At 38.8% G+C, this 14,586-nt stretch overlaps 1 protein-coding gene across 1 annotated transcript in view; it reads right to left on the bottom strand.

The window, feature by feature from the left end:
• The window catches only part of atrnl1b (attractin-like 1b), a 76,569-nt gene that overhangs the window by 34,477 nt on the left and 27,506 nt on the right, over positions 1-14,586 (bottom strand). The window contains exons 19-25 of the mRNA XM_028476187.1: positions 14,238-14,471; positions 13,200-13,337; positions 10,385-10,478; positions 4,555-4,607; positions 3,096-3,190; positions 2,925-3,003; positions 511-668 (exon numbers count right to left, since the gene is read on the bottom strand). Coding sequence (XP_028331988.1) covers positions 511-668; positions 2,925-3,003; positions 3,096-3,190; positions 4,555-4,607; positions 10,385-10,478; positions 13,200-13,337; positions 14,238-14,471 — 851 coding nt within the window. The remainder of the gene's footprint in view (positions 1-510; positions 669-2,924; positions 3,004-3,095; positions 3,191-4,554; positions 4,608-10,384; positions 10,479-13,199; positions 13,338-14,237; positions 14,472-14,586) is intronic.

Below are 14,586 nucleotides of genomic sequence, written 5' to 3'. Positions count from 1 at the left end.
TACTGCTTTATTGGCAAGCAGCTTCTGTTCTTGTTACAGCTTTCAGACCTAATTGTTCCCTCAATGCTGTTGATCTGCAAACCCACAACAACAAAAAGCAAATGGAGGACATTTCTGAGCCTTGCTTTTCTCCCAGTCCTCTTATCAACCCCTGTATCTGCTCTATTGATGGAATGAATGTTAAACGGTACCAGCAACAACAAAAAAAAAAAAAAATACAAAAAACAGCTGTGCACCTCATTAAATCTGTAATTGCAATAAAGTGCACTTGAAATCACCCTGAGCAACAATGGAGCGCTGCACCTGGAAAGATGGCTGCTATCTGCTCTGTTTACAGCTGTAGGACTGGGACCTTTTATTCATAAATGGTATCTCTGCAGATTACTTACATATAACCTATACCCTGAGAGCAATTGGAAAACAATCATAATAAAACACATAACGGAGTATCTGTTTACTGTATAACCTGCTCCATTTGAGACAGCCAAAGGTTACGTGTGTGGTTCTTACCTGGATCTTGATGGGCCATGAGAAATTACTGACGTAGACATAAAAAGTAATGTTCGGGTTGCTTCTGAAGGTGAACTTCTCACAGGAGAAACTGTCTCTGTACTCCTTGATGTTTGTTTTGGAGACGATGGGCACTTCCTCTCCAGATATGGTTCCAGCTGTGAGGGAATGATACAAGTTGAAACACCAAAACATCTCCTTCATATAAAAATAAATGATGCAGTTGGATGCAAATCATTTGGAGAAACAGAAATGCTGCTGGAGACAATATTTTTTTATCAAATAAAACCAGTGTAGGCCTCATTGATCATTTGCTGGGGGGTATTTAAACATCTAACTGAGACTATTTAGAGTTTACACTTAAAGCAGCTGGAGATGATAAGTTCTTAACAAATAAAGACATGAATCAAAGATAATCTGCTTTAAAAGAAGAAGTAAAAGGTTGAAATCATCACTCAAAAGTTTGTTTTTATCTCCAATGTAAAAAGTTTTGTGCATTGCATTGTGGGATGTGGAGTTCCGTAGACAGATGTGTACAAGTGTTTTTACTTAATTCTTCTTGTGATTTCTTGTCCTGTCAAAGTGTTCATGAGTTTTTATGGCAGAAATGAAAATGAACCTTCGAGCGGTAATATCAACCTTTTACATCATTTTTTTATTATCTTAGATTTCATTTTATCTGTGAAGAAATCATCATCTCCAGCAGCTTTAAGTGTAATCTTTAAATCGTCTCATTTAGATGTTTGAACACCCTTCGTTAAATCACTCCCTAAACTCTTGAGGAAAAGTCTATTATGCATTCTTAACATTCCGAGTCGGCCCATATTCTTCCTCGTGTCAGTGGGTGCTCAGCATTGACATTCCAACCAACAGCTCTAAAACAAAAGCAGCGAAAATGACAGCTTGAGCGTGGCTACGTGAGCACGTTTATCTTAATTGAAATCAGCCCCTCCTGCTCCCTCTTCCTCCACCCAAAGGCGCCTCACGCACTTGTCGATTGTGAAGAGGCTCCTGTTCCTTCTGAGACACAATATCTTTGCGGGGGGAAAGGGAACCCGACTTCAAATATTAATGACGGCCTGGCGGAAAAAGGTTAAGGTGGCGGAGAGGTGCCGAGGAGGTTAGTGTGCTTTAGTGGCAGGAAAATGTCACTGTTGTGAGAATTGAGAAAGTGGCAGAGGACTTGAGAAAAGGGGAGAACAAGAGATAAACATGGGTTCTGGACGACTGCAGTGTCCTTGGGTGTCTTTCCTCACGAACCTTTAACACGCATTCATCTGTGACACTGGTGTGTCTGATTCATTAACATAGCCCAAAATACACACTGCACAAGTGTGCACACACACCAATTAGCCATGACATTATGATTATCTGCCTATTGTGCAGGCAGCCTTAATGTTACGGGACAACATGTGTGTGGCAGGGTAAATATCGATTTATGCTAATTAAGGCCATAAAAAACTAAATCTCGCTCTGAAAAACAAAAGCCACGCTTGTAATTGTAAACAATTTGAAATACAAAAACGTGCTTCACTGTCCTCTAAATGGCAAATTCAATATTCAAATGTTTTTGCACTGGAGGTAGAGATTTCACCATGTAGATTTTGTATTTGCCCTGTCTGAACAAGCATGTGTTTAATCTAACACAGGGATATTCAGGGTACATAATAGGTCCAGTTCAGTCTCAAATGGGCCAAACCGGAAAAACACTATTATCTTGTCATTCATACCCTATTTGTACACTTGTAAACGACTGTATACATTTAGGATTTAATACATGCGGTTATAGAGATTTGGAACTGAACATGTGTGTCAAAAATGAAGCCCTGCGGTAAATTTATAACCCATCAAAGCATCAAAGTTTGCTCATTTAATAGTAAAACTCACTAAGAAAACTCAAGTAAATATCTATATACAGTATGTAATGTTTTAGTATCACGGATTTGCATTCAAGCAGATACTTTTTGATGTGAACGTAGTCATATACATAAACAATGTCAATGTAGGCACAATTGTGGTAAAATGCTCTATTACAAGAACTTTGCTGTGATCCATTTGATAAAAAACTGGGTTAAACATTGCACCTAAGATGAAATGACTCTGACACTTCATAATACTATTTTTATTGTATTTTTTTTTTTACTTTGAGCAAATTCCTCCTGTGGACCAAATTGGATGCTCTAATGGGCCAGATTAAAAAATAAATAAATAAATGTCAGATTATTGGAGACTCTGCCAACTATCGATCAAGATATTGCTCTACATCTGGATACGCAGGTGTGGAATAATTGTGATTTAACGCCTAATGAAGGTTTGAAATGCAGCAAACCGCAGTACACGAAAAAATGTATAATATAAAATAAAATCTAATACTTACTTACTGTATATATTTATCATAAATAAATTCTAAGTACCTGTTGATCCCACCGACCACGTGATATTGAGGTTAAAGTTGTTGGATGCATTGATCGACATATCCAAGTTTTTGTTGGCCTGAAGTAGAAAACAGAATTAATTTAACTACTAGCAAAGAAAACTGTTTTAATTACATGAAGGTGGAGAAGGACTACATATACTGTAGTTACCTGCTCAGGAGAAGCCATGAAGTTGATAGCAGTGTAGTGATTATCATCCTCCTGAATGAGACTGAAGGTGAACTGGTAGTCAATCAGCAGGTTGTCTAATGAGACAGAAAACACATCATGACGTATATACAGTCGCTCAACTCAGTGTGGGCAGAGCATCGACAAATATCAAAACATGCAAAAAAAAAAATTAATAATACTAAACCTTGAGAGAACTCTTATCATTTAATCAAATTAATTCAATTGTATACTATAAACCCTCTTACTGTGGGTTTATGCAGATTACTTTGTAAAAGGACTAAAGGAATGATAATGTCTATTGATGTGGAATGTTTAATTCTCGGATGTCTTCATTTGTCATTTTAATGGCTGTTTCTTTTTTTAGTGCTTTTATTAATGTTGTGGGTTTTTAAGGGGGGTGGAGATCAAGTGTTGCAATTTAGTTTCTATTTCCCAAAATGTTGTAATGAATCCTGTAATTATTATTGTGATTGTAAACTTTGCAAAGAGGGGGGGGAAAAAAAACTATTATACCTTTCAAAAGCCTTTCAAAAAAAATGTGATTACTAAAATAATGAGTGTTATTGTGTACCTAAAAAGCACTTGGAGAGTTGGAATAACTTTCTATGAGGCAGAGTTAGGTTGATTAGTTTTTTGCAAAACAACAAGTTAATGCCATGTACCTGTCGTATGTGCACAAACTAATCTGCGCTCACGAAGGTTTACAATGTTTACCATGCTGGATCAGTGCGCTTATAAAGTGTCCAGAGGTTAAAAGAAGCTTCAGGCTTTTTTTGTTTCCTGTCTATTTCTCACCAAAGCAGCTGTCAGGCTATGGCATTTGTAAGAGGAACAAAACCTTGGCAGAAAAAAAACCCCACTGTTGTCAGTAGCCGAGTGCTGAAAGGCAGATAACAAATTGGTAAGTGCTGCAGCACCGTGAAGGACACGGCACCATGCAAACAAACGCACCAGCGCCGACGCCAAAATGTACAGTTTACACAGAGGCAGGAGGTTTACGTTCGTCTTGTTTCCTGGTTCGCTGCACAATTTCCCTGCAAATCGATGGAATTCTTCGACAGCTTTTACAAGCAAAACTACAATTCAGTCAACTTTTCCAATGAATAAATGAGTAGGTGCGTGATTGAGCGAGTCGATGAGTTTTTTTTTTTTTTTTTTACTCCTCCGTCTCCTTGATTAGCCCAATCACTCACTCACTCACTCTGATGCACTTGACATTTTCACGACAAGTCATTCTGTCGCCGAACAAGCGCCCCTGGTGCCAAAGTACTAAAATGCTCCATCTGCCCTTATGGAAGAGTGGAAGCAGAGGAAGAGGAACGAAAGCAAGAGAAAGAGAGAGAGAAAAGCCGAGAATAATCGGGGCGGTGTGAGTGTGTTTGTGCGTGCGTATGAGCCGTCGCTCCAGAAACGAGCTGTCCAGTTGAAAAGTACTCACAGTAACAGGTTCCTCTGAGTGGATTGCCAAGGTAACGGTTTTCTGAGTCACATCTGCAGTGAGAAAAAACAGAGAGGAGAAAGTACGCTGAAGACAAGCGTTAACAGATTGGGAGCAACAAAAAAAAAAAAAATCTCTTATCAGGAGCAGGGCTCGCCAAGTGCCAGCGCATTAGCTCCTGCTGTCGGCGCCTCATCAAGGCTGTTACTTCTGACAACAAATAAATAAATATGATAGTTTGTCAAAACTAATTATGTTATCTTTGTTTATGTAAACAACATTATGCTATGGCTCAAACTTGTATTTAACCTGTAAAAATAGTACAGAACATGTAGCTAAAATTATACACCAAGAATTACAATCCCAACATAAATATTTACAGACAATACTATTGATTTAAAATAAGTGAGAATGGTATACACAGCCAAGTCTCAGAGTTATGATTAGTTTAGAAAGCAAAGTTCAAATCAAGAATGAAACAACCCAGGGCGAGTATAACTTGGCGCAGCGCTCACATTTAATGAAGTCACACTTTTAAATCATGGATTTCATTCATTACGCTCCCAGCAAAAGGCTTGTTTACCTTTAACTACTAAAAAGTCATCCCTGTCATAATTTCAGAGTCAAACATCTGTCTGTGATCATTGTCTATCCTTATAAAAGTTTCATCATATTTGTCACTTACTTTTAAGCCCTGTGTTAAAATGCAATCTGATCATGAGTTAGTGGTACTGAGGTAATTAGGAATTCACTCAATTTCAATGATATTACACATCTTTTTAATTTTCCTTTGCTGGCATTACTTTTAATGGTTTATGGCTTATGCGGAAAGGCTTGTGCTGGTTTCCTCCGATTAATTACTTGCACAAAGTTGTGCTACAGGCGATGGTGTTGTGTATAAGAACAGTTTCCTGTGACACAAGGAAACAAAGACAAAATGACCAGACCTTCAAATTAAGAGCTGCTTTGTCAAACTATCAATAGTTGAATTTTTTCCCACGTTTTCCAATAGATAGTTTATTGGCAGTAGCTATCTGCACGGCTGCCGTATCGATATATTGACTGACAATCTATCCGTACGTAGCGCCTCTATTTGGCCAGTTTAGGTCACGTGATAGGTCAGTCATTGGTCAGTTTAGGTTGCGTGACTAAGACTAAACCTTACCCTAAACCTAAAAATGTTGTGATATTGGATTATAACCTAAACCTAAACCTAACATTAACTTAAACCTAATCCTAAGACCTTACGTACGTGTACTTCGGTAACCGTACCAATAGCACCGGGGGTTGTCCATACGACAACCGTACAAATAGACACTTTCTAGTTTATTTGATGTTACACAAATTGCTATAAGATTATGTCAACTCTCAATAAGTTTGTAAAACTGTCAAAGTTCTTTATATTTTTCGTGCTGCTCGGCACATTTGTGTCAAGCTGTTTGGAACAAATTGCAAAACGATTTAAAATAATGGGATTTATCACCTTAATGATCATCCTTACCCTGACCTTAATGCTTGATAAAATGGTCTAATAAGTTCTAAATGTATGGAAGAACTTCCAATCAAAGTACATAGGTTTTAAAGTCTTTTAAAGTCAAGTTAGCAAAAACAAACATGGAAACATTCATTATCGAGACAGTCTCGTGTTTTCCCATAAGATTATGTTGCTTTTTTGCGACCATCTGTAACATATCACTATCATTGCCAAATTGCCCTAATGCATTGCAAGTGTTGATAAGGTAAATAACTAGTTTCTAGCTTCATTAGACTGAGCCAGATTTTACTTTGCACCATGATACAAAAAGCTAAATTGTTCACCAGTCAACACATGGCCCTTGTCAAGCTGGAATGGCCATTTTCAAAAAAAGTCATTCCATTTCTTGTTTTTTTTTTATCTAAATAGTTAATATTTATTTATTATTATTATTCATTTCTATATCAAACAATTTGTTTAACGTCAAGATTTCACTTGACACATTACGACAAATCAAATTTGGGGTATGGGGCACATTTTATCAGATAGATTGCATTTGGAGGGAAGAGATGACGAGACAACAGAGAGACGCTGAAGTCACTGAGGAGGAGGAGGTGCTGGTGATGGTGGCTGTAAGTGAGGTGACATTGAAAGAGGATGACTCTGCTTCTAAAAATAAATCAGTTTGGGTGTTTTGTTGCTTCCCCCCCCCCCCCCCCCCCAACAATACAGACTGTAACACAACCAAAAAAGCTGTGCATAAAGACACCAAAAATGCCAGTCAGATGAGGGGGAAAGACACATATTTCAACATCCTTGACACATTTCCAGCCCCCGACAGCTGTTTTGTTGCTTTTTGCCGACTCCCCTCTGACACTCAAGTGCAATGAACGTAAAAGCACACCGTCTCAATTAGTGCTGATCCTATCAAGCTGGAAGTTGCCAGCAAAGGTTGGAGTACAAGAACTGGTGCCCTGGATGATCTGACAGTGCGGGACGCTCAGCTGGAGGAGCGCCAACAACACGGCTGCTCCCGTGGTTAATGTTAAATAAGCGAGGATGGGGTGGAGTGCTCTTTTACCACGGTACAAGGGACAGAGGACAAATGACACCGCAAGGCTTTTGAACCTTAGAGGACGTGACTCCTGGGGCATTTTTGGCTGTAAAGCATTTGCAAGAAGGCAAAACGCACAAGCACATCGGAATAATGCGGCTCCTTCACACTGTATCTTAATTTAATCTTCACTTGCAAGCATCCGTGGACACGTCCGAACTTCAAGCAATCCTCTGCTCTATATCTTAATTTGATCTACACTCAGCTTGAACCTTTATGCATGTGCATGCCCTGTGATTAAACAAACACACAAAGGGAGAAAAAAGTGCTACACACACACGCACACAATACGTGTGGTGTACTATGGCATATGTGCACACTAAATGTTTACCTCCTGTCATTAGGTGTAACCCAAATACTGCATGCATCCAAATGAGAAACATATAAAAGACTTCCCTCCATCTCCCTCTTTGACTCATGTCTGGAACACAGCATCAACCTCATCAATTCCTTCCAAAACAATTCTCTTCTGCATCGACGCACACTTCCCTTCATTAGTGCGGCTATTATTTGGAGGTCCTAATGTCATCGTGGCTCGTGCTGCATGTGTGTGTGGAAGGGTGCATGAGTGTGCTTGAGAGTACATTGGCTAAATGAGAAGAGTACCCTTGTGTAGAGGTCTTTGTGCAAGAGCTAGAGCAATGGTTGACGCATGTGAGGGACACAGGAAGACAATATTTACATGCAATAAGTGCCAGAAATGACATTCGGTAAATATGATGACAACAACCGGCACACAATTAAAATTTAAATATTGCTTTTTAATAGAGTTCATAGAAAATAATAAAAAGGTAATATAAATGGGACAGAATGGGTGTATTTGTAATCTGACTGCCTGGATTACAAAACATTTTTGTCATTTTACTGTTGTGTGTTTTACCTGGCAGCAAACCTTAATGTTAAATTGATTTCCTCTTCCTAATAATGCTTCCTTTCTTTAGTCTTTCTTCTTTGTCTTTAAATTCATATTTTTTGGACTTTTTCTTTCCTACTTCTAGTTTTACACTGTCAGAATGTGACAGACTCTTTCAGTTGTATTTATTTGTCTATAGTTTTGCCACCACATCCTTTTTGACGTATTTTTTACTTTTTTCACTTTGGTAATCATTAAGTTTATTTTCCTCATTTGTCTAAATGTTGTTACAACTTGGCAATTTCTCCACATTAAACCATGTTCGTCAATATCTTGATGAGCGCTGCTTTGTGCACTAATGTGCAGTTAAAACACCATGTTGGGGCCATTAAATCAACCAAAACCCCATCATCTGATGAAGAAACAGACTAGTGCTATGCTCCTGTTCTCAGTTACTTCAATTTGATCATACCACTGGTAGATGGTGACACTGCCACACCTAAAATAATTGAGTTTTTATGATTTCATAAATATTTATAATGAGAAATGCTTTAGAAATAAAGCACAATGTAATCTAAATCTATTTCCTGTTTTGAACATTGTCATTTCCTTGTATGCAGTGGCGTGCTTGCCTTGTGCTTTGTCTTTATAATAAATTATTGAGCTTAAAAACAGAACATGGTTCTAACTGTTGACTATGACATTGTATTCTCTTCCTGTTATTGTATATTAGGGGTGTGTATTGCCTGGCATCTGGCGATAAGATTCATATCCCGATACATAAGTCACGATGCGATACGATATATCCCGATATTAAAGTATAAGGCAATTAATGCAATTTTTTTGATATGACTTAAGAAACAACTAATCTGTAAATGTGTACACCTTCATGAGAACATTATGTATGAAATATATTTTATTGGCATTGTTTACACTCAAAAAATTGGCTTTAACATGCCATGTGCCAACAACTTAAAATAAAAAATAACATAACTTGTGGCTTTTAAACCAACTTTGACTTTAGTGCAACATGACTTTAGTGCAACTTAACTGAGGTATATGCCTAGAATAACAAATAAATGAAGAAAGTTAGTTCTTTCTTTTTAGATTTAAAAAAAAAAAACACACAAAAAAATAAAAATAAAATAAAATATTTATTTTAAATTACAAAAAAAAATAGTTATGGATGCATTTTCAATCGATCTGAGAATTACGTGATGTAATATCGCAATATATTGCCGAATCAATTTTTTTCAACACCTTATTGTAAATTATACCTAAAAACAAATTTTTTGGCATTGAAGGTATAAATAACTAGGCATCGCTTCAGCACCTATGGACTCTGATTGTGCAGTGCATTCCACAATTCCCTAATAACAACTGGTTTGCAAATTTGCTAGAAAGAGAAATTGCATGTGGAATTATTATCAGCACTGGTAGGCCAAAAAAAAAGAGGTAATTTAAAGAAAAATCTATAATATTTTGGAGACCGAAATGCAAACAAATCATGAGTTTTGTCACAGGACGGATAATAATACAGATCAGAATAGACATCAATTCAAACAAATGTTGAGTCCAATTTATTCAGTCTTTAAAAGAATATATGCTAAGAAGTGTGTGAAGTAAGCAGAGATGAAATAGTCTGAATACTAAGCACAACGTTTAGCGTGGGGGTGGGGGGGGGTGGGGGTGCATTCTCTGTGCATGCTCATGTTTGCCAGTGACCCATCCATAACTCCTAACTGCATTAGGGGTATTAAAAGCACCAGTGTACGTTCTGCTTACAACAGAGAAAGCAGACGGCTAAGAGATGTTCCTCCTACTCTCGTGGATGGAATCAGCCAGGTCAGCAGAAATTGTTGTGGAGGTGGACTTTCTGCAGGCCCATAATAACAAGCGATGGAGCTGCTTTGTTTTTAATATTTGTGTGTTTATCATTATTTTTGGGGATTTTTTTTACTAAACTGAAACATTAGCATTAATGATGTCACAGAGATGCTGTTGGTGGTCATAAATCAATGATGAAAACCATGTCAGTTAAATCATGAATCGCTCATACAATGATGAATCCCAGTACAAACTTAAATTACAGCCAATAATGTAATATTATTTAATATAATATCACCTGCTTTTAGCGCATTAGTTATAACCATTTTGAATGCAATAAAGCCACTGACATATCAACTTACCATTGATGTAGAGATAATGATTTAAAGTAGATCATTTGGGTTGGGGTTAGGTAAATGTTGCTAGTTCTCTACTACAAGTTTGTAGGTTCAATTCCTGAGTCAAATGTGCAAGTTCTGTCCAACTGTGAATGTCATTTCCGAACACTGGGAACCAAATCCTAAATATGCGCATGTGGAAGCATGTGGAAGCATGTACTCACAGCTGGCACTGGTCTCCTTTGATCCCCTTAGTGGTACAGAAGCACTTGCCAGTTAACACCTGGCACACACTTGCATGGCCATTACACTTGCAGGCTGGAAGGGGAAAAACATTATTTATTAGATTGACTTAACACAAAGAAATCACGTTGCTACAATAAAAACTAGATTTCTTTCAGGTTTTTTTCTTTTTAGGTGATTTCTAATTACCTAAAAAATCTGCTGAAACAACCGTTTTTAGGACTCTTAAATATTTAGCTGCTTTCTACTGTTTGAACCGCTTTGCTCGGCAAGGCTTCAACCGTGCCTTTTATTGGAAGTGACTGCACAGAGAGGAAACTGGTATTGATCTGGGTGAGCTGGTAAACAACTGTAATTCCCCAAAGACTGAACGAACTTCATATATCTGATACCGGAATGAAAACCCCTTATCCAACACCACCTCCCCCAACTGGAGGCTTCAATAACCTTTCAGTGGATGTGTTTTTCTGTGAAACAGTGAAAGTGCAGCAATAGTGTGGCAGCCTTTAAGGTTTTCATTTGTGGAATAAAACACTCTTCTACTCAGCCAGTGGCGGATGCTTTAAGACTACAAGGGAACCTCAGCTTCCCCTAAAATCAGTGGTCAAATATGTAGTGTTGTGTGTACATTTCATTGACTAAATATATGACAGATCACATGTATGTTTAGTTCAGAATCAGCTTCTTATAACAGGAAACTGACAGTGACAGCGTGACGTTCTTCATTCATTACCGCAGCGTCACAGTGTTAATAAACTGTGGTGAAGTTCAGCTTCAATTGACTTCAATGGGAGAGGATTTAGGGGTTGATCCACTGCAGTCAAACTAGACGCTCATTGGATAAATGCTCGGTTATGACGAACTTAGTCCCGCCCATCGGACGCCGGGCTTCACAGGAGGTCTATGGAGCAGTGGGCTGGATCTGTCTGTTCCGGACGCTGGAATAATGGATGATGATTGGATGATCTGTCTCAGGCTAATTCAATTTTGATTGACAGCCAAATGAGCCAATCAGAGAGTATGACGTTGTAAGCACACAGGCGGGTTTTTCAAATATTTCAGTCCGTTGCTCTGTGTTGACACGGAGAATTAACTTCTGACAAACCTAGTGTCTGTTTTTGGTGTTTGTGGAGACTGTTACTGCTTGTGTTGTGAGACTTTTGACCAAACACTCACACTCCAGCGCGCAGCAGCTACGCGCGTGCGTGCGTGTGCGCGCGCGCGTGCGTGCGTGTGTGATAATCTAAAAATAGTTGTTGACAACAAAATGTGAATTCTACTAGAATTCACATTTAAATAAACAGATACATTTTCTGAAGTAGGCAGAAAATGAGCTTCCCCTGCATGAAAGACCAGCAGCCGCCACTGTACTCAGCGTACTAAGATACACTTTAAAACACAGAAAATATGTTTAAAGGACAGAAAAACTTTACTCAAATTTTTTTCTCCACATCTCAGTATTGGCACGTGGTGACAAACGGGGTTCATCTACCACATCAAAGTCACATCTAAATGAAAGTTGCTCAAACAGTGATAGATGATCTACAAATTAACACATGCACACATTGCTCCATGTCGTAATGACATGTAATGAGTTCTGTCTTGCGGCGGTGAAAGAATAGGAAAAGCATTTTTCCCAGACACTCACCTGTCTTTCACTTTACAGGTTACTACCATGGTTGGTGCGGGGACAGATGGTACATGACACCCTAAAGCTATCGTGCATGCACGTGTGTCTGTGACTGTGTGTACATGTAATTTCTCAGGAATGCCATTAGTGTCCCGTAGCCGTTAAGTACAGATAAACATCTGCTTGCAAAAGAAGTTCTATTACCACTTTTAGCTACATTTCCAACAGTTTTCAGGTGCTAATATCAATTTGCTTTGAGGCCCATTCCTGTGCTGTGCTCACACCCCATCTCCCATTAAATTCTAAGTATTATGGGCTTCAGCTCTGAAAACAGGAATCCTGTATAAATTATGGGATGCACTCACTCTGGAGAATTTATTCAGCATCTAACAGGAGAGTGAGTTAATAAATCTGCTTCATGCACAATTCAAAGACTGAAGCAAAAAACACTTTTGTGTTGAGAAGGGAAAATGAACACGGCACCATAACAATTAGCAAAACTATTAAGCAATCAAGTGGCATCTGTTGTGATGTGTTTCGGGACGGTTTGAAACATCAATATTACCTACAGAATTTGGTAGCGTTGCTGCATCATTAACCCTTAATGGAAAAATAAAAAAATAACACTAGTCACTCTTACAGGCAATTAAAAGGCACTCATTTACGCAATATGTTTTGGGATTGTGGGAGGGAACCAAAGTATGCAGACAAAGCCCATACAAACATGGGGAGAACATGCAAATTCCACACAGAAATTTTCATCTGACCTTGTGACACACTTAATCAAATTATTATTGGATTATTTCAAGACAAATAAGGATTATCTTTGTATCCTTCAACACTTAAGCCAACACACTAACCGTTCAATTATCATGCTGAGTAATAACGAAGAGTGTCCCATGTGTTTGGTTACGGTAATGTTAAATATTTATCATGCAACTGAGTAATAATTAGCATTTTAAAAAGAAATATTCTCTTTTATCTTCAAAATATAATGTTGTGTTTGAAAAAAAACAAACAAACAAATAAGTCACATTTGAGCTCATAAAATTGATAACAATTGGGGCAAAGCTGCCTGCACCAAAACAATAACTAGATAAATAGATAAGCCCATTGATTGGTGCATGAGCAGAATAACCAATATTAAACCAAGACCCAGCACTCACCTTGGCATTTTCCGCCATTGGTGGGGTCACCATGGTAACCAGGCATGCAGCTCTCGCAGTGAGGGCCGGTGGTCAGGTTACGGCAGTGCTCGCAAACGCTTCCATTCAAGCACGTGCTGTGGCCGTTGCATTGGCATGCTGCAAGGGTAAAAAAGAGGGAGGTTAGGGATTTACGCAGCAACAATAGAACAGCAATTTCTCCCCCTGAGGCTGACTTCTACCGACTGAGACATGGCCTAATAATTTGAGACAGGCTGGATGATTTTATGCCAACATGCTTAAGTTCACAACCTCCATCTGTCTGCTGATCAGAGAGGCACCTACAAGGGACACAACGCCTACATACAGTGTCTGATTCCTAGGAATTCAAAAAGAACAAATAGAGCTGTAAGGGATCCATCCATCCATTAATTCCAGTGATGTAATACGTTTGGGGTTTCTTTTTCAATGACTCTCCTATACATGAAGGAAATTAATCCAGGTGTACTAAAAACATGGTTGAGATGAACTACAGCATACTGCAATGCTTGCTTGGTTTTACTTGTTTCACTGAAAAGCCAATTTCAATTTACATTGTCATCAATCCACAGCAGGGTGTACTTTCGAGCTAAACAGGGCTGCCATTTCCAAGCAAAAAAGAGTTCAGTTTTTCAATTTGCCAACCTTGTTAGGGCCAAGTTTTGAAGGCACATTCACACCTGGCAAAAATTAAGCAGACTATTTGAGGAAACATTCAAAATGAACAAAAATGGACTTGTGAATGCACCCGAAAGCCATAGTGAGCCACTAAACAAGTGAAAATACGTGGATGTATGGAATGGTGCACATTGAAAGTATCAGATGCCATGCTAGCATAAAGTTGCATGAAGTCACCCGGGAGGGATTATTTGCATAGGACGGATGTAAGAGGAACCCATGCTCAAAGCATCTTTACAACTTCAGACATGACAGGCGATAGATAACTGCATGTTCTCACACAGATAAGATGACGGCTGCAATGTGCAATTTAAGAAGCTGGACAGGAAGAAGGTCACTCACCAGGGCAGTGAATGAAGGCCCACTCGTAGCCTCTGTCTTTGGGGCAGCTGCCTGGATCCAGGCTCATGTCATGGGTCTGACTCTGCTGGCCCTGTTTGCTCAGTTTCTTCATGGGTCCGCGGTACGAGCCCTCAATGCACAGGCCTTTCCCTGTGCTGCTGGGATCGCCACACCAGCCACATTCTGGTTGCTCCAAGCACTGGGAACATGTCCGCAGGCCTGAACAGTTCTGGGCTGAAAAAGAGGAGAAGTTTAAGAAAAAAGTTCTGCCTACCAACAGTACCTTAATAAAGTACCTTATTCTTTATTTAATGTTCTTTAGCTATTAGCCTACTTATTAGGGGTTGGT

Source organism: Gouania willdenowi, chromosome 19, assembly GCF_900634775.1.
Source record: "Gouania willdenowi chromosome 19, fGouWil2.1, whole genome shotgun sequence".
Lineage (NCBI taxonomy): Eukaryota > Metazoa > Chordata > Actinopteri > Blenniiformes > Gobiesocidae > Gouania > Gouania willdenowi.
Note: the sequence above shows the minus strand (reverse complement) of the source record. Positions and strands in the feature narration are given on the sequence as shown.